This window comes from Myodes glareolus, chromosome 3 (genome assembly GCF_982192425.1).
Source record: "Myodes glareolus chromosome 3, mMyoGla1.1, whole genome shotgun sequence".
Lineage (NCBI taxonomy): Eukaryota > Metazoa > Chordata > Mammalia > Rodentia > Cricetidae > Myodes > Myodes glareolus.
Window position 1 is genome coordinate 30,037,261 of NC_142028.1, and position 27,985 is coordinate 30,065,245.

At 48.6% G+C, this 27,985-nt stretch overlaps 1 protein-coding gene across 2 annotated transcripts; it reads left to right on the forward strand.

Annotated features, from left to right (window-relative positions):
• On the forward strand, nucleotides 1-27,974 carry Bid (BH3 interacting domain death agonist). 2 transcript variants are annotated; one of them, XM_085687057.2, is made up of 6 exons: nucleotides 1-101; nucleotides 15,496-15,550; nucleotides 17,034-17,247; nucleotides 24,413-24,552; nucleotides 25,879-26,091; nucleotides 26,758-27,974. In XM_085687057.2, exons 2-6 carry the CDS (start codon nucleotides 15,539-15,541, stop codon nucleotides 26,767-26,769), a joined length of 591 nt encoding a protein of 196 aa, XP_085543183.1. In that variant the 5' UTR covers nucleotides 1-101; nucleotides 15,496-15,538; the 3' UTR covers nucleotides 26,770-27,974. The 2 variants fall into 2 exon arrangements, with proteins under 2 accessions (XP_085543183.1, XP_048300304.2); XM_048444347.3 differs by having other exon boundaries at nucleotides 13-98; nucleotides 15,488-15,550.
• The last annotated feature ends 11 nt before the right edge of the window (nucleotides 27,975-27,985 follow it).

The following is a 27,985-nucleotide window of genomic DNA, read 5'->3' on the forward strand; positions in this document are numbered from 1 at the left end:
GCGGGCAGGAGAAAGGGAAGGCGGCGTGCCGGGCGGGTCAGAGTGTCTGCCAGTCCTGCCTCAGCCTGTACGCGGCCGGTTCCCGCGGCGTGTGCGTGGTGAGTCCGCCCACCCCCCTGGGCTCGCCTTGACCCTGCGTTCCCCTCCGGGGGTCCGCGCCAAGCTCAGTGTGGTGTCGGTTAGATCCTTTGCGGTGGCGGGGCGCCTGCGCCTTGGTGGAGGCGGGATCGGGGCGCCGGCCGCCCGGTGCCTCCGCGGAGCTGCGGGCCAGGCACGGGAGGGCTTGGGGCGCGCGCTCGGTCCTGGTCCGCTGGCGGGCAGGCCTCCTGGTACATCCGGGACCCCGGGTCGTGCCGCACTCTGCAGGTGCGCCCTGCGCGCGGAAGACGGGCCCAAGGCCCCCGCTGCGCTCGGCTAGGCGTGAGCTCTGCCGTGGCCACCCTCAAAGATGAACAAGGGACGACTACAACCCACCAACGGGCCCCGCGATAGACACGGAAGAACCCCATCCCGGACACATCTTGGACTCCAGCGAAGGGCACCTTCCTTTACACCTGTGGGTGCCACAGAGCCCATAGCACATACTCGTGCCTAAACAGGGAAAGTGGCTGCCCCCTGCAGCATCTCCAGAACCCGAAATGGTTTTACAATATGGGCGGAGAATGGCTGCTGGTGTTTTTAAAAAGTTTGTTGAGTGGTTGGCCAAATAATCGTAGGAATTTAGAAGAAATAAGCTGCTGTCAGCCACCAAGTGGCGGGGCCCACAAGGATTCACTCATTCATTCATTTATATCCTCAACAAATGAGTGTGTACCAGGGGCGGGTCAGGATGGAGCTGGTGTACGTGAAGCGAGGTCGGCGATTCTAGAATGGGATTGGCCCTCATCCGATAAACCGTAGGTGAGCAATGAAGAACAGGCTGAGGACCCAGCACAGGCCTCCCCTTCCCAGGCTACTGCCTGATGCCAGGCCAGACTTGTGTGCCCTTCCTGGAAGACTGCCGTGAGATCAGATCCAGGGTGACCTAACTGTGGAAGAGAGTTGGGGGGAACGTCAAGAATGACGTGGATTTTCCACATTCCATCCCCACCCAGCCACGACACTTCCAAGCTTTGGGCAGCGCTCTCCTGGACAAACCATGGCCCTCAGCTTAGACTATTCCCTCAGGGGAGTCGGGTCTGGTGCTGGCGCAACATTCCAGAGGCGTCAACCCCTGAGTGGGCTGAGCTCTTGGGAAGTTTGTAGGAAGGGAGAATTGTGTGTATCCTCGCCTCTGCTGGCCCTTTTACCTGGAAAAAAAATGGCAGTGGGGTTGGCTTGTCACAGCTGGGGTTAGCAGGCATTTCCACCCACTGGGGGCGGGTTCCTGAGGAGCAAGGTGCTACCGCCAGGCTACTGTGGTGTGTCGTGTTGGGTACTGGTTTTTGTGATGGCCGATGCAGAGAGCCGCCTGGATGTGGCATTCACTCTGTTCTGAAGAGATTTGGGCAGGTCTGAGGTTCCTGGGATGAGTTGAGGGTGTGCTTGAAAAGGGGCTGATTATGCTGGGGGAGGGGAGGCGATAGTCACAGCTTGAGGTCACCTGGTTCCTCTTATTTGCAAGTAAGAATAGCCTACCCAAGGGCTCAACCACGCTGGGTGCCTGGACTCCGGAAGGAAGGGAGGCTTGATGACACAGCCTTTTAGACCTTCTGAAGGGCAGTGCATGCTTTCCAGCTGCCCCTTTCCTCTGCAGCGAGAGGTTGAGGATTGGGGAGCTACCTCTAGGCTGTGTTCCAGGCCACACAGCCATTCTCATGAGGGATGCCACGAATCTGGTGGTTCCCTGGATGTGAGCTTGAGACTGCTAGTCTGTAAGAAACTCCTGATGTGGGTCTGTGGTCACTGGACGTTTGTTCTGTGGCTGCACCTCTGGCCACCATTTGCCAGGCTGTGGCCGTAGAGGGCAGCTAATGTTTCTGGTTCTGGCCGCTCTGCCACAGTTGCAAGCCTGAAGAAGACAGTTGAATTGAAGCTGCAGGGTGGAGGGTGGCAGCGATCAAACACCATCCAGAGCTTTCGGTGCCTCCTAAGCTCATGGGGAGCGCTTTGGTTTTCTTCACTTTTTTGTTTGTTTGTTTTTCAGGACAGGGTTTCTCTGTGTAGCTTTGGCTGGTCCTCAAGCTTGAACTCACAGAGAGCTGCCTGCCTTTGCTTCCCATGTGTGCACCCGGCTACAAGTTTATTTTTTAAGGCAATAGGCTGCCAAGACTAATATCCAGCTCCTACTCAAGAATATTTCCTTGCTGGACAGTGGTGGCACACGCCTTTAATCCCAGCCCTTAGGAAGCAGAGGCAGGTGGATCTCTGAGCTCCAGCTAGGGCTATACAGAGAAATCCTGTTTGAACAACAAACAAGCAAACAAAAAAGACTTTTCCTGCCTCAGCCTCCTAAGTCCTGGGACTGTAGTGTGCACCTTTTATATCCATTAGCTCATTTCATATTCTGGTGGTTAGAGACTAGATTATTACTTCTTTCTTCAGATAGGTCAGCTGGGCAGAGAGAAGCTAATTAACTTGCCCAGGGTCTCAAAGTCAGATTCGGAACTCTCAGTTCTAACTGGATTCATGCTTTCCCAAGCCATGCTCCACTTCCCAAGGGAGGTGCATCCATGGGGCCTGATAGCCCTTAAGGGGTGGGAACAGAGAGAATGGCCGTAGACTGGTTTGTTTTTCAGGACTAGGGACAAACCCAGGCCGTGGTAAGTGTTAGTTGTGCCACTCTGCCACCGAGGCAGACACGTTCCTTTCCTGTGGACTCCTCTTCCCTCCTAGCAGCTGGAAGGAGGCAGGGCAGCTACCGATACAATGGAGAAACTGAAGCTTTAGTGCCAGGAACCTTTATGGCGGGTTTTCCCCCAAGAACCATCCTGGCAGATGTCCACAATTTCTCTACCCACAGTTCAGTGTTTCTTACTGTCTTACTCTTCTCTTTGTGATTTCGTTGGCCCAAACAGGAGGACTATGTCAGACTAAAGGGCAGTAGTAGCTGTCTGAATGAGCTGAAAAGAGGTGCTGCCATCTTGAAAATTGAGTTCTTAGCTGGCTTTATGGGTGCTTGTCCTCACGGACATTGCCAGCCACAAAAAAGAAAGAAAGCAAGAAAGAACCAAAAGAATAGCCAAAATCAAACAGAAAAAAGGAAATGTATTTGTTTTGTGTGTGTGTGTGTGTGTGATATGTATATATTCATTATGGGTCATATCAGGTAAGTGGACATATGTTCTTCGTGTGTGTGTGTGTGTGTGTGTGTGTGTGTGTGTGTGTGTGTAGAGATCGGTGTCAAGTGCCTTCCTCAGTTGTTCGCGGCCTTTTGTGTGTGTGTGTGTGTGTGTGTGTGTGTGTGTATGACACTTTACCTGGAACTCGGCAGTTCACTGATCACCGTCCAGTCAGTGAGCTGTCGGGATATTCAGGTCTCTGTCTCCCCGGCACTCAGATTACCGGGCACACCATTACACCTGGCTTTTGCATGGTACTAGTGATCCAGACTCAGACCCGTATGCTTATGTAGGCATGCAGTGTACTGACCGAGCCATTTCCCAGCCCCGGTTTGCTTTAAATTACCCTTCTACCTCAGTAATGAAAACAGAGGTTAGTCAGTGCCGAGGAGTGTTTCGCATCTGGCTCCTAGACCAGCCTTAGGAAGAGGCAGTGTGCTTTTTGGCATTATGCCTGGAAGGGTGTGGAGGGCTCTGGCGTCAGCCCTGTCCCAGTACTGGGCTTTGTAAAAGTGAAGCAGCCAAACGGAGGGAGGTTGACAGCTGTGTTTCTCGGTGCACACCCAGCTCACAGTATAGGTAGATACCCTTCTGCAAAACTTCCTGCTTGTTTTCTCTGACCTGGAGGGATCTGGCCCAGTGAGTCTATTCCCACCCAAGATGGCCACCACAATGACTTAGACTGGTGTGGACTGCCTTAGGCTAGGGTTATCTCCTTCAGAGGTGAACCTTCTTTGTTTTGTTTTTGTTTCCTGACACAAGGTCTCCTGTATCCCAGTTTGGTTTTTCCACTTACTGTGTGGCTGAGAATCACCTCAAACTCATGATTGATCTCCCCCAGTGCTGGGATTATGGGCATGCACTACCACACATGTTTTAAACCTTTCTTTAGAGGCAGTGAGATAGAGCTGAAGCCCAGGCGGGTGCAGGCTGATCCTGGGAGGATATTGAGAGAGTCCAGTTTGTCTGATCAAGAGCGTTGGCTGCCGGCCTTTACCTCAGTCAGCGGTAATGGTCCTGTGTCTTGACTATGTATGGTCTAGTTCATACATACATGCTTCTCCTGTAACAGGGCTATCCCCGGTAAGCCTATTATAGCGTGAAAAAGATTCCAAGTTAAAAAAGGCTTTTAGCAGGGCTGGAGAGATGGCTCAGCAGTTAAGAGCACTGACTGCTCTTCCAGAGAACCCAGGTTCAATTCCCAGCACCCACATGGCAGCTCACAACTGTCTTTAACTCCTGTTCCAGGGGATCTGTGACCTCACACCAATGCATATAAAATGAAGTTAAATCACAAAAAACAAAACAAAAAAAAGGCATTTAACACACCTAAGTACACTATGTTACCTTAGCCCACCTTATGTGTCCTAGCCTTCCAAGGGGTGTGCGTACCTCATGGAGACAAAGGGACCAACACGATGCTCCCACCAAAGCAGCCCTGCTCTAAGTGAGGACATAGGAAACCTTTACCTGGGCTTCTGTGGGGACTTTTCCTTACCCACCTTAGAAAGGTTGGTTGGGGCTAGCTGACAGCGTCCGGAAGAAGCCTCCAGAGCCCACCATGTCTCCTCAGTCTGGCATGTTGTCATGCTCTCTTATACCATAGACCTAGCTTTCCTTGTTCCAGACAGGGCTGGGCAAGTTTCTGGCCAAGACCGGCCTTGTTCTTCCTTGCCTATCTTCTAGATACCAGGGAGACTTCACTCCAAAGTCCTTACTGGGCTGACTGTAGGAGCAGGAGCCTATCTCAGTCGGCAAGGAGACTGTGCTGGCGCTGTCCCTGTTGTCCCTGTTGTCTATCCGTTCTCCCTGGTGTAGGTAGGCTGTTGTCCCCTTAACAAGAGACGAAAGGTGGCTTTCTTCTAGGGTGCGGGAAACAGGAAACTGCTATTGCCCCGTTGCAGGCCCGCTGACAGCTTGGGCCCTTGACTGTGGGGCAAGCGTCCAGTCATCTTTTCATTGTATTCTCTGCTGGGCTAGGTACCTCCACCCTTCCCTCCATGACTGAGCCCAACAACAACAACAACAACAACAACAAAGAGTAAAGCCTGGGAGTGGGGGGCAGACACTGCAGAGTAGCCTCTGGGACTTCCGCCTGCGCCCCCTCCCCCACTGACTCACCCTTAGGACAGCCTTTCTAGCCATCTGGCCCCACCCAGTGCTTAGAGCTTTCAGAAGCCCAGGTCCTGGGCAGGGAGGGAAAGCAAGGGACTTGTCTCAGAGGCTTCAAGCATCCAGGATGGCAACTTCTAAGGGCCTCGTGGAGCCACGAGTGATGGGACACAGGCCCCTCTCATGCCACCCTTCAGTTATATGTACTTTGTGTGTGTGTGTGTGTGACCATGCTAGTGGTTAAGTGCATCTTTTGCCTGCTAAACAGTGATTCTACCACTGAGCTACACCCCCTTTTTTTGTTTTAATATTTTTTAATGTACATTGGGCTTTGCCTGCATGTATGTCTGTATGAAGGTGTCGGATCCCCTGGAACTGGAGTTACAGACAGTTGTGCCTTGTGGATGCTGGGAACTGAACCCAGGTCCTTTGGAAGAGCATCCAAGTGTTCTTAGAACCTCTGAGCCATCTCTCCAGCCCTCTTCTTCCTCTTCCTCCTTCTCTTCTTCTTTTTTTTTTTCTTTTGAGACAGGGTTTTTCTATGTAGCTTTGGAACCTGTCCTGGAACTTGCCCTGTAGACCAGGCTGGCCTCGAACTCACAAGTTCCCAAGTGCTAGGGTTAAAGGCATGCACCAGTACCGCCTGGCCACTCTTGTTCTTCCTCTTTTTTTTTTTTTTTTTTTTTTTTTTTAGACAGGATTTCTCTGTAGCTTGTCCTGGAACTAGCTCTTGTAGACCAGGCTAACCTTGAACTCACAGAGATCCACCTGCCTCTGCCTTCCTAGTGCTGGGATTAAAGGCATGCACCACCACAGCCCGACCCACTCCTGTTCTTAAAACCATTGTTTTGCTGGTGTGATGGCTCATGTCTGTAATGCCAGTAAGTGGGAATCCAAGGTAGGAAGCTGAGAACAAGTTCCAAAGCAAGCCTAAACTTGTCTCAAAAAGCCCAAATAAGGGACTAAAGTTATCATACAACTGGCAGAGTATTTAGTTCAATCCCCAGCACAGCATAAACCAAGTGGTACACATCTGTAATCCCAGCACTTGGGCAGCGGAGGTGGGAGGATCAGAAGTTAAGATCATTCTTTGCCTGCCTGTCCATTCCAGGCCAACTGAGGTCCATGCTAGGCAAGACGAGCTGAGCTCTATGTCCCCAGTCTATGGCCATTGGTGTTCTGCCTCCATGCCTGATGCCCATGGAGGCCAGAAGAGGTTGTCAGATCCCCTGGAACTGGAGTTAACAGACCACTGTGAGCTGCCATATGGGCTCTGGGAATCAAACCCAGGTCGTCTGGAAGAACAGTTAGTGCTTTTAATAGTTGAGCCATCTCTCAGGCCCGTGCTTTTTTGTTAAACATATTTGTGTTGTTAGGGACACACCACAGCGTGCGTATGGCGATCAGATGAGAGCTCACTGAAGTCTTTCCACTGCGTGCGTCCTGAGGATTAGATTCAGCTCCACAGGCTTGGTACTCAGACCTTTAGCTGTCCAGTCGTCTCACCGGACACTTCCAGATTCTGCTACCTGTCTCTTGTCAAATGCTTTGTAAAAGTTTTCTCCCTAATTTCACTTTGAAACCACTGTGCAAATCTAGCTATCCTCAAACTTGAGGCAGTCCTCCTGTTTTAGCTTCCTGAGTGTTGAGGTTACACTTTATCGTCTCACAGATTTTATCTTCCTAGTAGTATCTTTGAATCATAAAAGGTTCCAATTTGGAGATTTATAAGAATTTGTCTTTTGTTTCTTGCCTCTGGGCTGTGTCTAAGATATTGTCTGGTACAAGGGAATTGAGATTTCTTCCCATGTTCTCTTCTTAGTTTTTAAATTTTATTTTAAAGATTATGTGTGTGGGCGTTTTGACTGCATGTTTGTCTGTATACCATCTGTGTGTCCTCTGACCTCAGAGTCCAGAAAGGGGCATCGGATCCCAGAGACTGGAGTTACAGCTGTGAGCCACCGTGAGGATACTGTGAATTAAACCCAGGTCCTCTGGAAGAGTAGCCAGCACTCCTAACTAGTGAGCCACCTCTCCAGTCCCCTGTGTTCTCTTTAAAGTGTTAGAGGTTAGTTAGCTCTTACACTTAGGCCTATCTTTTTTTTTTTCTTTTCCTTTAAGAATTTGTTACTTGAGGTCAGGTGTGGTAGTGCACAATCCCCACACTCAGGAGGCCGATCTCTATTGGAGGCCTGTTCTCCATAATAAGTTTGAGGACAGCCAGAGCTACATAGTGAGGCCGTCTTTAAAAAAAAACAAAAAACTGTTATTTGGGTTGGAGATATGACGGTCCAGTGGTTAAGAGCACTGGCTGCTCTTTCAGAAGGACTTGGGTATAATTCCTGGCGTCCACATGGTGACTCACCGTCTTCCATAACTCCGGTTCCAGGGAATCTGATGTGGTTTCTCTCTGACTTTCATGAACACTGGACGCTTGTGTACGTGTGCACAGAGATACATGCAAGCAAAACACCATATACGCAAAATAAAAAAAAAGATAGTCTGTTATCATTAGTGAAACTTTCTGTGTAGCTTCAAGTCATCTGGTGCCTCCAACCCCGAGCCATTTCAGTTCTTCTGAATGACAGACTGCTTAGGGAGTGTCTGGATATCAGAGGAGCCCGACCGTGCCATCTCATGATGGGAGAAGCAGCTGCAGCCTTGTTTGTGGCATCGCTTGCCCGCGTCTGCTCACTGACAGTTGGGCTCAGTTCCTCTTAGGTGACTCATACCAACTTTGTCAGAGTGACCTGGCTTTGTCTGCGGAAGTAGATCCTCCGGTGATGCCCTGATCCCATGTGTCCTGTGCTTGCTGATGCTGCCACAGCACCCTGACTTTTTCATTTTCCCCATACTAGACAGTGTATCTATGGCCAGTGTATGTCTGATGGGAAAGACCTCTATCATCTATGTTTTAAAATTTATTTTACATGTGTGTTTCTCCTACATGCATGCTTGTGTATCACATGGGTGCCTGGTGCCTGTGGAAACCAGAAGGTGTCAGATCCCCAGGAACTGGTATTGAAGACAGCTGTGAGCCACCATGTGGGTGCTGGGAATCAAACCCGGGTCCTCTGGAAGAGCTGCCAGTGCTCTTAACCACTGAGCCATCCCTCCAGCTCCCCCCTCCCCCCCCAGCATCCATTTGAGATCATTCATATGACATCAGGCAGAGGTACCAATTCATGCCTTTGCTAGTGGCTGTCCCGGGGTCGTTGATTAAAACACCACTCTTTTCCCTGGCGGTGGCTCCGCTATCATCGATGGATGGATGGTCTTGGGGTTGCTCACTGTTCTCTTTTTGTCCAGGCCCACACTGTCATGACTCTCTAGTGTTATAGTAACTTCTGAAATCAGGGAGTAAAAGTCTGTCTACTTTTCAAGATTAGCTATTTTTGAAAATATCCTCTGCCTTCCCTTATGAATTTAGGAATTGCTTGTCGCTGTCTATAGAAAAACCAGCCAGAGTTTCTAGAGAAGCTGCTCCGAATCTGCCAGTTGTGTTGGGGGCACCGTAGTCTTACAGCGTGGTGTCTTTGCACCCGTGACAGGGGCTAGCCTTTCTTTTTTTCTTCTCAACAATGTTTGTAGTTTTCATTTAGTGTTCAGGCCTGACACTTGTATTACATTTATTCCTAAGTATTTTAAATGTTTTGTGTATATGTATTAATTTTTTCCACAGTACTGGGATTGAGCTCAGGCTCTTGCTAACATGTGTTCTACTGAGGAGCTACAGGCCCAGGTCTTAGTATTTTCTATTTCTTGGTGTCATAACAGTCATTTTATTTTCTTTTGGATTATCAGTGGTGTTTAGAAAAACAGCCCTGTGGGTGCTTTCTTCTCTGATGCCTTGCTTTCCTAGAGAATTAGTTCTGGTAGCTTCGTTAGTGGATTCCTTGGGTAATGGTGTATGTGTCAGGTTATGTCAGACTGGTACATCCAAGGGCATCCTGGCAGATTCCAGGATGCAGCCAGGCTTGAAAATTACCTACCGAGCTGGGCACTGCACACCTGCCTGACATCCTGGTGCCTGGGAGGTAGAGGCAGGGATGGAACTTGCTGACCAGTGTGCTTGGGATTTGGGCAGTTGAAGTGGTCCCCTTGTTGGCACGGCAAAGATTCAATTTCATGGTCTTAGCATTTGTTCATCGTTCTGAGTTGGTGACACACCTGTTGAGAGAGAGCAGCTGCTGCGGGACAGCTTTCTCGTGTGTCCTCAGTCTCTTGAGCTCAGAGGAACTCAGTTTTGTGTCCAGTGGGAAGAACAGCATTTGTTATCTGGACCTGTGAGTTTGGGCCTCTCTCTCTCTCTCTCCCTCCTGCGCCCCCACCCTGCGTGTGTGTGTGTGTGTGTGTGTGTGTGTGTGTGTGTGTGTGTGTGTGTATGCGTGCGTTATTTATTTTTTGTAAACTTGACACAAGCTAGACGTGTAGAAAGAGAGAAACCCCAGCTGAGAAGATGCTTCCATCAGATTGGCCTGTAAGGAAGCCTAAGGGGCATTTTTTTTTTTGATTGATGATTGATGTGAGCATGCCCAGCTTACTGTAGGCAGTGCCACTCCTGAGGAGATGGTCCTGCGTGGTGTCAGAAAGCCGCCGAACATACCAGTAAGCAGCACTCCCCTGTGGTCTCTGCATCAGCTCCTGTCTCTAGGTGGGAACTTTGAGTTCCTGCCCTGACTCCCCTCAGTGATGGGTGTGGCCTGAGAGTCTAAGCTGAAATATGCACTTTCCCCAAGTTGTTTTTTGTCATGTGGTTTATTACAGTAGAAAGTAAACTAAAACACACCTTCCTCCCCACCCCTACGATGAACCGTGGTACTGGGATTAAACCCAGGGCCTTGTGCATTCTAGGCAGCCTTGGTTTATATTTATTGTAAGACAAGGTCTCATTAAGTAGCCCAGATCAGTCTTGAACTTGTGATCCTCCTGCCTCAGCCTTTGGAGTAGCTGCAGTCGTGGTTTGTGCCACTGTGTTTGTTCGTGACCTAAGCTGAAGCTGCTGCTGCACCTGTCTGCCGTGGAGAAGGCCATTAGGTAAAGTCTTTCAAATGAGCCCTGAGCTTCTCTCCCTTCTGAGGCTGGCGCTGGAGACAGACCGCCAAACCCACCAGCTTCAGGTGGATTCTGGGCATCCAGACTCAGACTCTTACTTGTATGGCAAGGGCATAGCCACTGAGACATCTTCCTAGTTCCTGAAACTTAATTTATTTCTTTTTTAAAACCGGGTCTCACTATGTGACTTTGTCCTGAAACAAACAACAGCAACAAAACCAAACCAAACCAAACCAAAAAACCACTTCTGCTCATTGTTGTTTGAGACGGGGCCTCTCTATGTTGCTTTGGCTGATCTGAACTCACTCTGTAGACCAGACTGCCTCAAACTTACATATATCCACCTGCCTTTAACACCCGAGTGCTGGGATTAAATGTATGAACCACCACACCTGGCTCCTGAAAAATATTTAAACAATTTATGTATTTTTATTTTATTTGTTTATGGCCAGGTATGGTGGTACACACATTTAATCCCAGAGTTCAGGAGGCAGAGACAGGTAGATCTCTGTGAGTGAGAGGCCAGATTGATCTAGCTAGCCAGATCCAGGCTAGCTAAGGCCTCAAGAAAATTTTTTTTGATAATTTCATACATACACACATATAAAATGTCTTGTAATTAGAGGCTGCTTATTTGTTCCTGGCCACACAGACCCAAATAATCACACAGAAACTGTATTAATTAAAACTCTATTTGGCCAATGGCTTAGGCATATTCTAGCTAACTCTTACATCTTAAATTAACCCATTTCTATTAATCTGTGTATTGCCATGAGGGTGTGGCTTACCGGTAGGTTCTGGTGTCCTCCTTTGGCAGCTACATGGCATCTCTCCTTGACTCCGCCTACTCTTTCTATATATCTCTGTTTGGGTTTCTCTCCTGACTTTACTCTGCTAAGCCATTGGCCAAAACAGTTTTATTCATTCACCAATAAAAGCAACACTTAACTTGAGGAATATCTCACATCAATGTCTTTTGATCATTTGCTGTGTTTTCTTACTTAATGGGAGGATTCTCAGGGTGTCTCTTATGTTTTGCCCCGCTGTGTTCCCCTTGCTGGTCTAACTCTGGAGCTCAAGTGATCCTCCTGCCTCAGTCTCCCCAGTCTCCACACCACTGTAGCAGGCTTATGGAGTCAGTTATGCCTCACTGATTCTTTGAAAAGGGTCTCTCTAGGATTTCCTGGACCTAAAAGTGACGTCTCAGTGGGTAAAAATGTTTGCCTGGCAAGCCTCGTGACCTGCAGTTTGATCCTTTGAGCTTATATAGAAATATAAAGAGATTACTGACTCCACAGAATTGGCCTCTGACCTCCACACATGCTGCGACACATGTCACCCCATCATGTTCACCTGTGAGCTCTTGCAGGAAGTGCGTGTGTGTGTGTGTGCGTGCGTGCGTGCACACACATGCACCAATAATACATTTTAAAGTGATTTTTTTTCTAGTTTGCATCAGAATTTGAAAAGAAAGTGGAGTCCAGAAGTTGGGAAATGAATTTTATTGTTGTGGTTTATAATGCCCATGTCTGAAGGGACTGTGAACTGGTTCAGTGCCAGCCTGGCCTGCTGCTGGCGTGACTGCCTCTCAAGGGCTCCTCTCTACTCCCATGTACCCTGCCTGATCACAGTGACTCTGGATAGCAGAGTGACTTTTGCTGCTGTGTTGATTGACTTTTAGTCAGTGAGAGAATAGGGGATGGGGGAGGGGGGTGGGAGGGACAGAACAAAGCTCACTGCTTATGAAACAACCAAGGTTTGTGTCATTAATGGATAACCAAGTCTGCTCTCGGGTGGATGCCTGAGGTCCTGTTTTAATCAGCTGTCCTGCAGCCTCATGCTTCTGACAACACTTGATGTTTATTGTCTTCTAAAATTAGACCCTAGATTTAGGGGGAAAAACAACGTTATTTACTTATTTATATTTTGCCTGTTGAGAATGGAATTCCCAGGGCCTTGTTCACGTAGGCAGATGTTCTACCATCGAGCATTGTTCCCAGCCCTTTTGGGGGTCTTTATGTCTAAAGCTATGTTGGGTGACCCTAGAAAATCTCAAATTTGGCTGTTTGTCTGCTAAAAAGAAAAAGAAGGGAGGGCTGGAGAGATGAATTCTGGGAACTGAACCCAGGTCTTCTGATGGGGCAGCCAGAGTATTTAACATTGAGCCATTTCTTAAGCCCCCTTTATTGTGTGTGTGTCTGTATATGTGTGTGTATTTGTCTGTGTATATCTGTGCCTGTGTCTGTATATACATATATGTGTATATGTCTGTGTTTGTGTGTGCATTGCCCATGGAGGCCAGAACAGGACATCAGATCCTTCTGGAGCTGGAGTTACAGGTGGTTCTGAACCACCTGACATGGGTCCTCTGGAAGAGCAAGAGGCACTCCTAACGGCCAAATCATCTCTCCAGTTTCCAGCCAGTCCCTTCAAACATAGTTTGTTTTCAGGTTGTAAGGGTCAATCCCAGGCCCACAGGCATGCTAGGCACTGTTGAATCTCTGACTACATACCCATAGTTGGGCATTTTAACCGTCATACCCTTTATGCTATTGCAACTCTGTAGACTGTAGATGTTAATGCAGGTATTTTCCACAGACCTGCATAGGAACTTCGTCCAGGGGAATGCAGCTGTTGCCTTTCAGCTACTGGCAGTCTTGCAGGTGGCTACAAGTTCTTCTATTTCCCACCATCTGTGCATGCTGTTCTTTGACTCTTGGATAATTTTTATTTGTTTGTTTGTTTGGAGACAAGGTATCATGTAGCCTAGCCTGGTCTAGCTGCGGTGTAGCAGAGGATGACCTTGAACTTCTTCTTTTTAAATATTTATTTTATGTGCATTGGCATTTTGCCTACATGTGTGCCTATGTGAGGGTGTCAGATCTTGGAGTTACAGACAGCTGTGAACTGCCATGTGAGTGCTGGAAATTGAATCTGGGTCCTCTGGGAGAGCAATCCAAGCTCCTAACTGCTGAGCCATCTCTCCAGCCCCAGCCCTGACCTTGAACGTCTGCCGTCTCCTGCTCTACTTCCTGAGTGCTGGGGTTGCAGGTGTGTGCCATCACACGGGGTAACCCAGGACCTCATGCACATGAGGGACCACTCTACCAACCGAGCTGCATCTCCCGCCTTGAGCAGTTTTAACATGGCACTGTGTTGTTGTTTCTATTAATGAGTTACATATTTAACATTTCTTCATTTAAAAAGATGGAAAACTCGGGGCTGGAGAGATGACTTAGTGGTTAAGAGCACTGACTGCTTTTCCAGGGGACCCAACACCTGTGACAAAATACCAATGCATATAAAAGAAAAGAATTTTTAAAAGGTGGGAGCGCATTATGTTCTTCTGGTTATTTCTTGGGCATTCATCAGCCCTAAGTCTGAGTGACTTTTTCTTCTCTAGCTCTTGTCTTGCTGGCATTCTGTATTCTGCTGTGTTGCCCATGGCACCTTGGACACTTGGTGAGCGAGTGGGTGATTACAGTAGGATGTGACTTTCTCCTTGGTGTTGGTTAGTGTCGGTTAGTTGTGTAGATAAACGTCAGCAGGGGGCACGTGGGACATAAGGACACCTTGCTCTGTGGTAACCGCACTGAAGTGCCTCGCCTTCTTCCCGCTTGGAGTGTGGAAGTAGGGGCTTTTGTGAAGTTCAGGGTGCTCAGCTACTTCAGGACATTTGGCTTCCATGGGACAAGAGAAACCCTTGGGGCCCCAGAAAAGTGAGGTGGTGGCTGAGCAGACCCGTGTGAGTGGTTGTCTTGTTCATCTCACTCGTAACACATCTGGCCCAGAAACACAGCTCTCCTGTCCACAGCTCTCCGGCTGGTGGCTTCTGAAGGAAGTGGCCTCCGCTATGACAGTGACGACAGCCATGACCACCATGAGGTCTTGCCGAATGCTTTCACACCTGTGTCTAATACTGCTGGATGTGACGGGAAATGTCAAACAAGGTGGTTTCTTAAAATAAATTGTTCGTTTATTGTTTTGTGTATGTGGTGGGGGGCGGGACACATGGGCGTGGAGGTCAGAGGAGCCTGGAATTGTCCTCCTCCCACCTTTCCCGTCATTCCAGGCTGCTGGCAAGCGCATTCTGGCCTGCTCCAGGTTCTAGCTTTTTGAGGACCCTCCACACTGCTTTCCATAGTAGCCAAACTCATGTGCATTTTTCAGAAACAGTGTATACCGTGAGCAGACAGACTTTTATTAACATTTTAAACAGAGGTTCAGCTATTACCGAAACTTTGTTTTTTTGTTTTTTGGGGTGTGTGTGTGTGTGTGTGTGTGTGTGTGTTTGAGACACGATTCCTCTGTGTAGCCCTGGTTGTCCAGGAACTAGCTTTGTAGACTAAATTGGCCTAAAACTTGGATCCACCTATCTCTGCCTCCCGAGTGCTGGGATTAAAGGCGTGCGCCATCATTGCCTGGCTGGACATACCAAGTGCCAGGATTAAAGGCGTGCGCCACCATTGCCCAGCTGGACATACTTCTTAAATTCGGTTCTTCAGTGACTTGGATTCGGTCAGTGTATAGTTGATCAGAAGGCTTGAGTGACAGGCACATCTTACCAGCCAAGCTGTCTAGCCAGCTCAAAATAATCCTCTAATCCTCCAAACTATATTTTTCTTCCCATTAAGTTGGAATGCACACTGCTCTGCCTCATTGTGTGGGTGTTGGGAGGCCCTGACCCAGTAATGTCGATGCCCTGCAATCTTACAGGTGTGTGTGACGGGTTGGGAAACTCACTATAGGAATTTGTGTGAGACGTGCTGGTTGGCCTGATCAGTCTTCCTGAGTGTGGGTAGCAAAGCTGAACTCTGGGGAACTGGCTGGGGTGCCCAGTAGAGCACCCGCTGAGGGTACAAGACTGCAGACCTGACTGACCGGATTGCTGCTCTGTTTCTGTGTGGAAGGCAAACAAAGGAGCCCAGGCTGAGAGCCAGTGATGATGGGTGGGTGTGACCTCAGCTGCAGGTGTGGTAGCATCCTGCCACCTGATGGGGCCCCACAGGGGCATTGCTTCAGGCAACAGCCACCTACACCATCTGTATGTCCTCTTTCAGGTGTTTCCCGGACTCTGAGTCAGCAGTGATTGGAGCTGTACAGCTTGTGCCATGGACTCTCAGGTTAGATTCTGACATCTTTTCTTTTTGTTCTTCCTGGACGTCCCTGTGAAGGATGCCGCCTGGTCCTCGTTTGACAGGTCTGCAGAGATGCGCCTCATATCCAGCAGAACTGGTCTCCATTGGCTCCCGCTAGCGGCTTGGTGGGGGAAGGGGATGGATGGAGTGGCTTGCCTGTCAGACTGGTAGACCTGGCAAGGACAGCCCAGACTAGTTGTGTGAGCAGAAGAGACCTGGGCTCCCACTTGCCCAGTCAGGGACTGAGCTGGCTGTGGGCAGAAGTGTCTGAGTCTCCCCTTCCAGTCAGCCACAGTCTGCAAGTCAGGGCTGTTGTCTCCTGCAGTCCTGCCCTGCTGTCCTGCAGGGCTCTAGAGAGTGGCTCCCTGCTGTGGCCCTCCTCCCCTGGGGCAAGGGTAGGTGTGGTCTTCCTGCTGTCATCACTTCCTGTTTACTTTTGGGTAGGAAGGCTGAGACACAGAAGTAAGTAGCTTGCCTGGTGCCCACAGGTTGAGGCCATAATGAAATGTTGACATTTTCTCTTTATCTTGATATTTGACCTCCCCAAAATACAATAAAAGAACTTGTATTTTATTGTAGATGTTTCTGACCTTTTTGGATTTCTGTATTCCAGCTTTTTATAGTAAAATAGCATTAAGTTAGCATTTAGTACATCTATTAAATGCACATTGAGGGATGTTAAGTGACCTAAGTTTCATTTCTAAGCTTTCTTGTATTACAGGGCCTCATGGTACAGGCATTGCTATCTCAGTGCTCCTCACCAGTGCTTCTCCCCAATGCTCCTCCCTAGTGCTCCTCCCTCTTCTCAGTGCTCCTCCCCAGTGCTCTTCCCAGTGCTCCTCTCCAGTGCTGCTTCCCAATGCTCTTTCCAGTGCTCCTCCCCAGTGCTGCTTTTGGACACTATAGGGCTGCAGTGAAGAGCAGAGAGGTCTGTGAGCAAGACCCTCTCTGCCCGTTCTGGGGTTCTCTGGTTATGCACGCATTCCCGTGAAGTGGAACAGGCTAGGGCAAAGGCAGGGTCTGACCTGGGTCAGCACTCCCTAGAGTTTATTGAGCATCCTCTGCCTGCCAGGACCATCCTGGGCTCATGAAGGGGATGATGGAGAAGTGCTTGCCACTGGGGACAGAGCCAGCGCAATCAGGCTCAGTTCTGTATGTAAACATGGTCAGAACTGCAATGATGACATTCGCCTGGCTTCCCTGAGAGAGTGTACAGGCCTTACCTTGGAAGCTGCTTCCTCAGCAGGGTTTTTTCAGGAGGACTTCTGCAGAAGGGGCTCAATCGCCCTTGGTGTCTACAGGTGACGCTAGTTGGAGAGGGTGCGGCAGAATATGCCTCTGCCCGTAGGCCTCCTGCTCGAGCTTTTGGATTCTCAGAGTTATTGGTTCCTAGAGGCAGTGAGCCTCAGGTCCACTTGTGTCCTGACCCCGGCTTCCATGAGCCTTCCTGATTCCCTTTTCATCTTAGGTTAGCAATGGCTCAGGCCTGAAGGCTGATCACATCACAGACCTGCTGGTGTTTGGCTTTCTCCAAAACTCTAAGTATAATTTTGGTCAAGAACTGGAGGCACTAAGTCAGGAACTGCCCGTGCAAGTTTACCTGGATGCAGACTTTGAGGATGAGCTGCAGACTGATGGCAGCCGAGCCAGCCGCTCCTTCTACCACGGAAGAATACAGCCAGGTAGGCCCCGGCCTTGCTCCCTTCTGCTAGGAATATGGTGCCCGTTAGGACCTTGGCGAGTGAAGCCACAGATGAGAGACAAATACGCCATGCAGGCAGAAGTTGAGTGTGGAGTTTATGAGAAAAGGGTACAGGGGAGGGAAGAGAGAGACAGAGAGGAAGAGGCCTGCTTGCCTCTTCAGAAGACCTGTGGGAAGAGTGAGAGTAAGTGGGGCTTGTCTCTTAAAGGGACCTTTGCATCTGCATGCAGTCAGGGAACTGCTTGCCTTGAGCAGAGGGGTGAGGTGTGGCACACTGTGCCAGGTTCCCAACGGGCAGGGCCAAGATGTGCCTCAATTCTAACATTACTCCCTTCTTTTTTATTAAAAGGTGAGGAGTTAGGCATGGCAGGTTAAGGGAATGAGGGCATCAAGTTGTTGAGACTGCTTCCTGCTAACCTGGGGGACGTCAACTATCTTTGGGGGAACCTGAGAAAGCTGGGGTGTTGCCACGTCATGGGGTAGCTGGTTGTTTCACTACTGTTCAGGCGCTATGGAACTCTCTGGTGCCTCTTAGACCTGGCAAGATGTTGGCAGAGCAGAGGACAAGATTAAGTTTAGGGAAAAAAATTTTTTTTTCCTTCGGCCTGATAGCTGAAGGAGGGGTGCATCTGACCTGCTCAAGGTGAATCCTCCAAGTCGACTCCCTGGAGCTTACAAGAATTCTCTGAGTTTGTGAAAACATAAGTTTTAGACACATTAGCATTTTCACTGTTTATAATCTGTACTGAAATTTACATTGTACAGATGGCATGTGTATATATATATATATATATATATGTCAGAAATGATGGTGACAGGTGTGTTTTTTGCATAATGAAAAGCACCTTTTAAGTCTATAGTTAGAAAATGTCCAAAGGGATTTTAAAATCTTAAGCTTGTGGCTATGATGATGGTGGTATAGTATGGTGTTTAGCACTCTGTCAGAGTTGTAGTAACAGCTCATTAGAACTTTATTGATTAATATTAAAACTATGAACAGTAGCATAATGAGAGAGAAATCTGATAACTTGCATTTGTCCACCTTAAAACACTCTTATGCTGGGCAGTGGTGGCACACACTTTTAATCCCAGCACTCAGGGGGCAGAGATAGGCAGACGCATTTCTGTAAGTTTAAGGCCAGCCTGGTCTACAAGAGATAGTTCCAGGACAGCTAGGACTGTTACACAGAGAAACCCTGCCTCGAAAACCAAAACAACCAAACCAAAACAAACCACTTTCTTATACCCTGAAGCACTCGCAGATCCTCATGTCTTATGTCTTTTTATAAATAAACCTTAAAGCCCCTGTCCTTTCCCCATCGTTATGACATCACCTAACACTCAAGAGAAACACTGTTTTGTGAGTTTGTCCCTTTTAAACTGGCAAACCAGCCATCGAACTGCATCAGAGTTCTTGAGAAGGATAACATTTTACCTTAGTTAATACTTTAAAAAAAAATTGTAATATGAGGGCCGGTTTGTTGGGGTTTTTGTCCCGCCCAGTACCCCACAGCCAGCAAGTCCCAAAGAAAATCACACACAGGATTCCATAAGATTATAAACTGATTGGCCCATTATCTTGTTAACTCTTATAGTTTATACTAACCCATTATTCTGATCTATGTTAGCCATATGGCTTGGTACCTTTTTCAGCTGTCAGCTCACATGTTGCTTCTTCGGTGATCTGGGCAGGAATGGTGGAGAGAGCTTCCTGCTTCCCAGAATTCTCCTGTTCTCATTGCATCACCTCTACTTCCTGTCTGGTTTTCCCACCTATACTTCCTGCTTGGCCAATCAGCATTTATTTAAAATATGATTGACAGATTACAGACAATTCTCCCACACCAAAAAATGACAGAGACTTGATTAGTACCTAGACAGCCATTCCCCAGGATCCTCCATAGTTGTTGAGGGCTGGGGCTTCAGGGCATCATCCATCTTAGAGCGGGCAGCACGGTCCTGCCAGGCTTCAGAAGATCCTGTGGGTTAAGAGTTTGTAGGAAGACCAGCTTACCTTGTCCTGGGCAATGAGGCAGTCAATTTCAGTGTCCCATCATCCACAGTCTGCAGAGGTCTTTTCACCAGTTGAGATGAAAGGCAGTTTTGTTCAGTGGCTAATGCTTTCAGTTGTGAAGCAAATTTCAGGTGGAGGGTCTTCTGTGCCCACCCATCTTCTTTGGAGGAAATGGGGGTGGGGGAGTGGAGGTAATGGGGGTTTGTACCAGGAACCAGCCTGTCTCTCTGTTTTTAATTAAACATTTAAATGCCATATTTCCAAGTTCTCTGAACATTGAGAGCTGTCTATTGGGTATTTCTGAGTTATGACTACAGTATAGGATCTGACTGGAGAGCTGGATCCAAGCTGAGAGGTTGTGAAGTGATGTTTTATCCAGAGTCCTCCAGCTTGACTGTAACTGGTTTTAACTTAACAGGTCAGATTTAGACTTGTGAAGGACAAAGAAAGAAAAAAATTTGCAATAGAAGCTTAACAGTAAAAACTGGCACTAGTGAAGAGCAGCTTACAGGAAAGGCTGGGAAGTGTACATCTCCAGCTTTTGTTAATCTGAAGTAGGTCTTTATAACCTTCAGTTTTTATCACCATGTAGAATATATTTTAAAGCAGGGTTGAATCCTATAGTTACAGATCAAATCATATACTTTTATCATCATTTAAAATTATATACCAATTTAAAATGTTTGAGACTTTTTTTTTTTGTCTAGAAGGAGATACAGTGAATAGAGCTCGTTGGGACTGTGTAAGAGACCATTGTGGCTGTTTAAAGCATCTCCTAACATGTAGCTGAATGTACACATATAGCAGTTGAATTTGAGTTGCATACACACATGTATACAAACATACAGAGTTAAAGATAGCTTATACTCACATATAGGGTTTTTTTGTTTTGTTTTGTTTTAGTTTTTTGGTTTTTCGAGACAGGGTTTCTCGATAGCTTTGGGGCCTGTCCTGGAACTTGCTCTGTAGACCAGGCTGGCCTTGAACTCACAGAGATCTGCCTGCCTGTGCCTCCTGAGTGCTGGGATTAAAGGCATGTACCACCACTGCCCGACTCACATAAAGTTAAATCAAAAGTCAAATGTATACTGAGCAAGAGAGCTAGCAGGCAGCAGATGTATAGCTGGGGTCCCTGTGTCAAATGAACACTTCAACAGGCCCTGTCAAGGTGTACCATCACACAAACACACCACATAGTCATTGTAACAGGAAATAGAGACAGAGATATACGTAAAAGGTAAGATGAGACAAAGCTTAAAGGCGGCTGGTGATAGGTCATGTAACTGCTCTCCTGGGGGTGGAGGGGATGTGGGACAGGCTGTTGCAGCCACTACTTAGTTGGGGCAGAGCCGCATAAGTCTGTGACTCCTCCCTGTCCCAGTTGCCACCAGCCCTGGGTGGCACAGGGATGTGGTCACATGGCTATCCTTAGTAAAGATGGCGGTTAAGATATCTGGCCTGCCCTTAGCCAAGAGCACCTGTCCATGAGTTGTAACCCCTCCCACTTCCCTGTCTGCTCTCAGAAGTTAGAAAGGTGGGAGTAGGAAGGACTTGTCTCTTAAAGGGACCTTTGTACCTGTGTACAGTCAGGGTACGGTCTGCCATGCGCAGAGGGGTGACTGCATTGTGCCAGGTTCCCAAGGGGCAGGGCCTAGGTGTGCCTGGATTCTAACCCCTTCACCCCACATCTAAGTTTATTGATCTCCACAAAGGTTACAGGGGGCTTTGGGGCTCAGCCTCTAACCCTGCATTGTCAGGTTCTTGTATGTGTGCATGTCATGTGACTCGTCCTGTGATCTGTGCTTGATTGCGCCCACTCATGTCCAACTCATTACCCCCTGTTTAGAGACTAATTAGAAAGTTTCTCCTTCTGATGAGTCCTGAGTTCTCTTCAGGAGTCTCCTCTCTGAATCAACAAATCAACAATGGGACCTGTTTTTTGTTTTTTTTGTTTTGTTTTGTTTTTTGTTTTTTTTTTTACTACAGGTACAGTGTAGCCAAAGACTGGAAGCTGGTGGAGATTTTGTAAGCCAAAGGTGCCACTAGTTTCAGTTTGTGGAATTTCAAAGTCATTCCTCCTGCCATTCAGATCTGGGACATCGCTAGTCTGGTCCCAGCCTCCAAACCATTCCAACACAGCCCCACAAGACCTTGTGTTGGCTAGCTGAACTCTCAGTCCAGCAAAAACTCCTGCCTTTATGGTCATTTTTGCATCCTTTATGAAACCTTAACATATGTGATAGATGACCTTAAAGACCGGAGCACTGAGGTATTCTGGCCCTCATTTCCAGATAAGGAAACCAAGGCACAGCAGACTAAGCAGCCTCAGATCAAACTGCCCAGGCTTCAGGAGCAGGACTCAGCCCAGCTGTCACCCCCTGCTGAACCCGTGTCACTCGGACCACATCTAGACTTTGTCTTTCCCTGACCTGAGCCCTGGGCTCTCTTCCCAGCCTCTGTTTTAACTCCTCTCCCTTCTGCTGCTGTGTTTTCAGCAGGGGAGGGGACTTTGCTAGGGCTGGGATGTGTCATGTGCTCAGAGCACTTGTGAGGCCTTATGTGAGTTCTTCAAAATGTGCAGGTCTGGGGCTCTGCTCGACCAGTGTGTTCCTGGGCTGGAGACTGCTGGGTGATTTGTTTTTTGGTTTTTTAATTCATGTCTGTCTGGGTATGGGGGTGTGCACATGCCCTAGCATACAGGTAGAGTCAGAGTTGGCTCATTCCTTCCACTGTGTGTGTCCCGGGGTTTGAACTCAGGTTGTCAGGTTTGGCAGCAAGTGCCTTTGAGCCAACTCACTGCCCCTCAGCTGATTTTTGATCCTTGTTGGACTCACTGCTCTGTAGGCCTCCCAGGACCTCCAAACCCTAGACTGGGGCTTTCCCACCCTGCAGGCCAGGGGCTGGAGATGTAGGTCAGAGGTAGAGAGTGCCTAACCTTTCGAAGGCTCTGGGTTTGTCACTGGCAAGCTAGCAGTCAAGCAAACGAAAGGTAGCCAACCTCTCATGCTACACTTGGTACCTGTTGCTAAGCCCAGCTTCCCCGATCTTAGGCACAGAGGCTTGTGCTGCCCTTGAGTGGTTGTGAGGAGACTAGCAGCTGGTTTAGCCTCTCCCTCCCCTGCCTTCATTAATTGTTTGAGACTGGGTCTCACTATGTTACCCTAGCTAGCCTGAAGTCTTTCCCCTGCTTCTTTCTAGCTCAGCCCTCACCTTCCAACGTCAAAGCCTGGCTAAGCCCAAAGGGTGTCAGCGAAAGTGACGCTGGGGCTAACAGTTGGTCTCACCAAGGCTTTGGAAGAGAGGCAGGGTAGGAGCTTCAGCAAGTGAGCAGGAGGAATAGTGACATTAAGTCACAGGGAACCGGATGCAAAGTAGTGACATGTGACTTAAGCCGAAGTGAGCACTGGAAAGGCCTTGGGAGAGCTGTGTGCTAGTCATTTGACAAGCATCGGCTGAGCAAGGGCCAGGCATGTGCTGAATGCTAGAGTGATTGCCTCGCGTATATGAGGCTGAGTCTCCCCCGCGAGAGCAGCCGCGAGAACACAGGACGAACACTGGACGAATGGGAGCCGTCTTTCCCTCACTCCCAATGTTGAGTACCTTGGGCCTCTGGCCAGTTCCTTAGAGTGAGTCCCCTTAGGACCCAGCTTACTGTAGCCAGTTCCTGGTTCTGAGATACAGGGTGAGTCTGCATTGTGAGCTTCAGTTGGGCAGCTGACTGAGAGGGAGCATGTCCCTGTCATAATAAATAAGCCAGGTGGGGTTCAAACAAAAATTACAGTAATTTAAGAGCTACATACAAGTTTGTCATTTATTTATCCATTCACGAAATTGCTTACTGGGCACCAACCATACACCACTCATGCATCGTTCTTAGTGTTGGGTGTCAGACAGTAAACCAAAAGATTTACCTTTTCAGGACTCAGAGAGGTGACTTGTAATTAAGAGCACTTGTTATGGGCTGGGGAGATGGCTCAGAGGTTAAGAGCACTGGTTACTCTTCCAAGGGTCCTAAGTTTAATTCCCAGAAACCACATGGTGGCTCACAACCATCTATAATGAGATCTGGTGCCCTCTTCCACCATGCTGGTACACATGCAGGCAGAACATTGTATGCATAATAAATAAATAAATCTAAAAAACAAATCAATAAATAAAGCACTTGTTACTCTTGCAGAGGACCCAGGTTCAGTTCCTTCCTGCACATGGTGCCTCACAACTCTAGTTCCAGGGGATCCAGTACCCTCGTCTGTAAACAGAGACCCTTGTTTGTTTCCTGGCCACTGAGACTCATACAGAAACTATATTAATTACAACACTGTTTGGTCTATTAGCTCAGGCTTCTTACTAACTAACTCTTATGTCTTAAATTAGCCTGTTTCTATTAATCAATGTATCACCACGAGGCTATGGCCTACTGGTAAGGTTCCAGGGTCTGTCTCCTTCAGCAGCGACTTGGCATCTCTCTGACTCCGCCTACTCTCTCTATACACCTCTGTTCAGATTTCCCGCCTGGTTTTACTCTGCTAAGCCCTTGCCTGAAACAGCTTCTTTATTAACCAATGGTAATAAAACATAGTCACAGCATCCAGAGGGGCATCCCACATCACTCATCTAACCTCCGTGGATACCAGGCATATAGGTGGTACACAGACATACACGCAGGCAAAACCCTCATACACAAATAAATTAATCTGAGCAGAATTGTAGTTTTTCAGAAGCTTATATATAAGCAGTTGTGTTCAACGATAAAACTATAAAGAAGTACATAGTGAAAAAGGGAGCAGCCTGGGCAGAGACCACACAATAGGACTGGGCAGGGGAGAGGCAGGGCAGCATGGGGAAGCTGCAGAAGGGGCAGCTTGAGAGGAGGCAGGGCAGGACAGACACAGTAGCCCTCGGCGTTTACAGTGGGAAATGACACTCCTGCTCTGTGGGGATGTCTGGAGGATGCTTGGTCTCTGGGCAGTGTGCAGCAGAGTCGAGGCTCAGAGCCCCTTCCCTAGTGCCAGGCTGGTGCTAGGCTCATTTCTGGTCCCCACCAGGGCACATGTGGAGGTAGGAAGTGACATGAAGCTGTTGACCAGGACCCTTACTGAGTCTTGTTTGTGTTTGCTGCCTGAATGTTCAGATTCTGAAAGTCAGGAGGCAGTCATCCAGAACATTGCCCGACGTCTTGCTCAAGTAGGAGATGAGATGGACCACAGAATCCAGCCCACACTGGTGAGACGGCTGGCAGCGCAGTTCAGGAACGCCAGCCTGTCAGAGGAGGTACGTATGTGACTCTGGCCTCCAGCTCGTCTAGGGCACTGGGGAGTGCAGGACGCTTCCTGTGCAGAGCCAGTCTCTCAGGAAGTGAGTCCTGTCCTTGACAGCCACCAGCATGGTCTCTAAGGATCAGTCAGTAGATTTAGAAGCCTGTCCATCAGAGTCCAGAACTTAGGGGGGAAGCCTCCAGAAAGAGGGTCAAAGTGCCCGGTCCCTACTCCGTCTTCGCTTTGGAGAGTCAGATGAAGACGCCAATGGAGATCTTGATGTCGTTTTCCCCAGGGTGACAGTGCAGCCTGCTCCTCTGCTTCACTCCTCTGCTGTTCTAATTAGCACACAGAAACTGACAAGATTTCGACTCTTGCTCAGTACTGTGAAGGACCCAAAGCTGGATCCTTGGCACTGTCCTTCCCAAAGAAAGAGAATACCAAACCCCAGGACTGAAATACCCGCCTCTGGAAGGAATAGAGGGGGGAGCTTCTGTTCTTCACCTTCACCAGCTGAAATCTTGGGTGCCCTCACCGTCTGTGTTCATTGTGCCTCTAAGCAGCCTGTCTTTGTGGTGGGCACTCCCTCTACTGCCCTCACTCTCCGGCGGCTGTCACCCAGCATAGACACATCTGTGAACAGCCTTGGAACTCCAAGGGTAGATTTTGAATGTGAGCCACAGAACTTGAAGATCTCTGCCCCACAGTGCTTTTTTGTTTTGTTTTGTTTTTTAAAGACAGGGTTTCTCTGTGGTAGCCCTGGCTCTCCTGGAACTCACTCTGTAGACCAGGCTGGCCTCTTTGAACTCAGAGATCCACCTGCCTCTGCCTCCCTAGTGCTGGAGTTAAAGATGTGTGCCACCACCTGGCCACCTTTTAAAAAAATTGGAAGTTGATTCTGTGTCTGCATGAGCCTTGTGTGTGAGTACATGCACATGCTTGCAGGTGCACGCAGAGGTATCAGGTCCTCGAGCTGGAGTTGCAGGCCAGCGTGAGCCACTGCATATGGGTGCTGGGAACTGAACTGGGCCCTCCAGAAGAGCAGTGCATGCTCCTTTACCTCTGAGCCGGCTCTTCAGGTCTCGTGGTCTATTGTCTGCCTTTCCCACTTGAAGGAAAGATAACACGTAGCCCCTAAAGCCGAGCACAGCAGTTAAGATGAGCCTCAGACAGCCTCCTGAACAGCAGGACTGACTTCTCTCTGCCATTGTGGGGACCATTCCCTCTGCCCTGTGCTCTTAGCTATTTAACCAGTGCTGCCCTCTGAAAGGCTTGTCTCCTGTTGCCTGGTCTGTTCCCTCTGAGGAAAGAACATCTGTCAACTGTCTTCTTTCACGTGCAGGACAGACGCAACTGCCTGGCCAAAGCCCTGGATGAGATGAAGACGGCTTTCCCTAGAGACATGGAGAATGAAAAGGCCATGCTGATAATGACCTTGCTATTGGCCAGAAATGTGGCCAATCATGCACCATCCTTACTCCATGATGTCTTCCGCACTACAGTGACCTTTATTAACCAGAATTTATTCACCTATGTGAGGAACTTGCTTAGAAATGTAAGGATCAGTGACACCAGCCCCTGGCTTCTCATGGAGTCCCGTGGTCCCTCCCTGCTTGCCCACCCTCTTCTCTCGACTGTTGGGAATCCAGCAGAGCCAGAGCCCCTGCTAAAGTCCCTCTCGCCCCCGCCATCCCCATACCCCAACTGCAGACTGTCTGTTGGGATGAGAGGCAAAGGCTGGTTCACACTACTGGTGGGACGCAAGCAGGGTGGGGAAATATGGAGTGAGAGGGAAGATGGCCAAGGGCTCCAGCTCCCTTGGACTGCTCTTTATTGTCACAAACCTAAGCTTAAGTATGTATGTGGTGTGCGCATGAGCGTGAACTTGGGGAGGGTGCCTGTTGAAACCAGAGGTCGTTATCTGGTGTCTCCTTTTGTCTTGCTCTACCTATCTTTTTGAGGCAGGGTCTCAGTGAAGCCGAAGGAGGAGGTTGTTTATTTATTGGGGGGGGGCAGAACCCACCTCTATCTGAAGATGATCCGGAATACAAGGTCCTCTTCCTACCTCAGCTTCCTGAATGCTGGGACTACAGTGCACCGCCACATGTGGTCAGTGGTGCCGGGGATGGAGCCCAGGTCTCTGCCTGCGAGGCCAGCGATTTGCTGAGCCACAGCCAGAGTCTGGTGCTCGTGTGACTGACTGCTGCTGCTCTCTCCTTAGGAGATGGACTGAAGGCTGCCTGCAGAAGCGCAGCTGGCTGACGCCCATAATGGCGGACCAGTGAAGCTGACTCCAGAGGAAACACACGCTGGAGTGAAGACAGGCCCCAGATAACTGCCTCCCTATTCTCAGGACAGTGTTTTAGGCTGGTGACTCAGTTTCTCCATTGAGCCAGTGTGCGCATATCTGAAGGGCTTGTGCCAGCTCCTGCATCCACTCCATGTTCCTTCATCTAATCAGCTGTACGGGTTCCCACTTGAAAATTAAATTTAAAAGCAGGTTGTAAGGCAGAAAAGACTTACTTATACTGTGGAGTTACTGTTCGTGAGAGGCTAGCCTGGGACACTGTTTTCTGTTTCAGGACAGTGCTAGCAGGGGTGCACTGGCCCCAGAGTGAGAACTCCATCCAGTGCAGGGGACATCTCAATGCACAGACGGCCACAGCCTTCCTTTGTAAAAGCTGAATGGCAATGAGGCTTGAGTCTATGTCTCTGTTCTCTAACCACCCCTCCCCGCCCCACCCATAAGCAAGGGTTTAGCTGTTTCAAGGGACAGTTTTTCTAAAGATTTCTATCCCAGTGGGAACAAACTGAGTTGTGCACACAAACTCAGTCACTACAATCAGGTTCGCTAGGAAACATTTACACAAGAAACAACTGAAATACCAGAGTCAACCGGAATGAACAGGAGAGATCTAAAACAGCAGTCAGTAATCCAATAGTAACATCGTCACCTCCCACTGTACCTGCGGTGTAGTGGCCACCATCTTAGTTAGATTCACAGAGGTAATTTCCAGTCACATCTGATGGACATTCTTGGTTGTAAAGCAAAACTGCCATTTGTTCTCACCGGGCCATCTTTAGAAAGATTCCATGTATCAAAGCCAAATGTTCCCTCCTTTGTATTTCAGAGATAAGGTCTTACTGTGTGTCCTCAGACACAGGTGATTCTCCTGCTAACTTTCCTAATGCTGGAATTGCAGGCATGAGCCACCACTACCTGCTAAGTGTTCCAATCTTCAATTCATTGCAGCCATGCCGGCCTGGTGTATCATGGAAATTGGTGGATATTTTTCTTTAGTAACATGATCCTTGTGTGGGTATAATTGTGAGATGATTTTAATTCAGAGAATATTTTTCATTCTGCTCTAAAATGATGTGAATTGATACGAGTGATGGAAATTTGTTTCTTCAAAATAAAAGGCTTTCTTCTCTAAAGGATGCTTAGC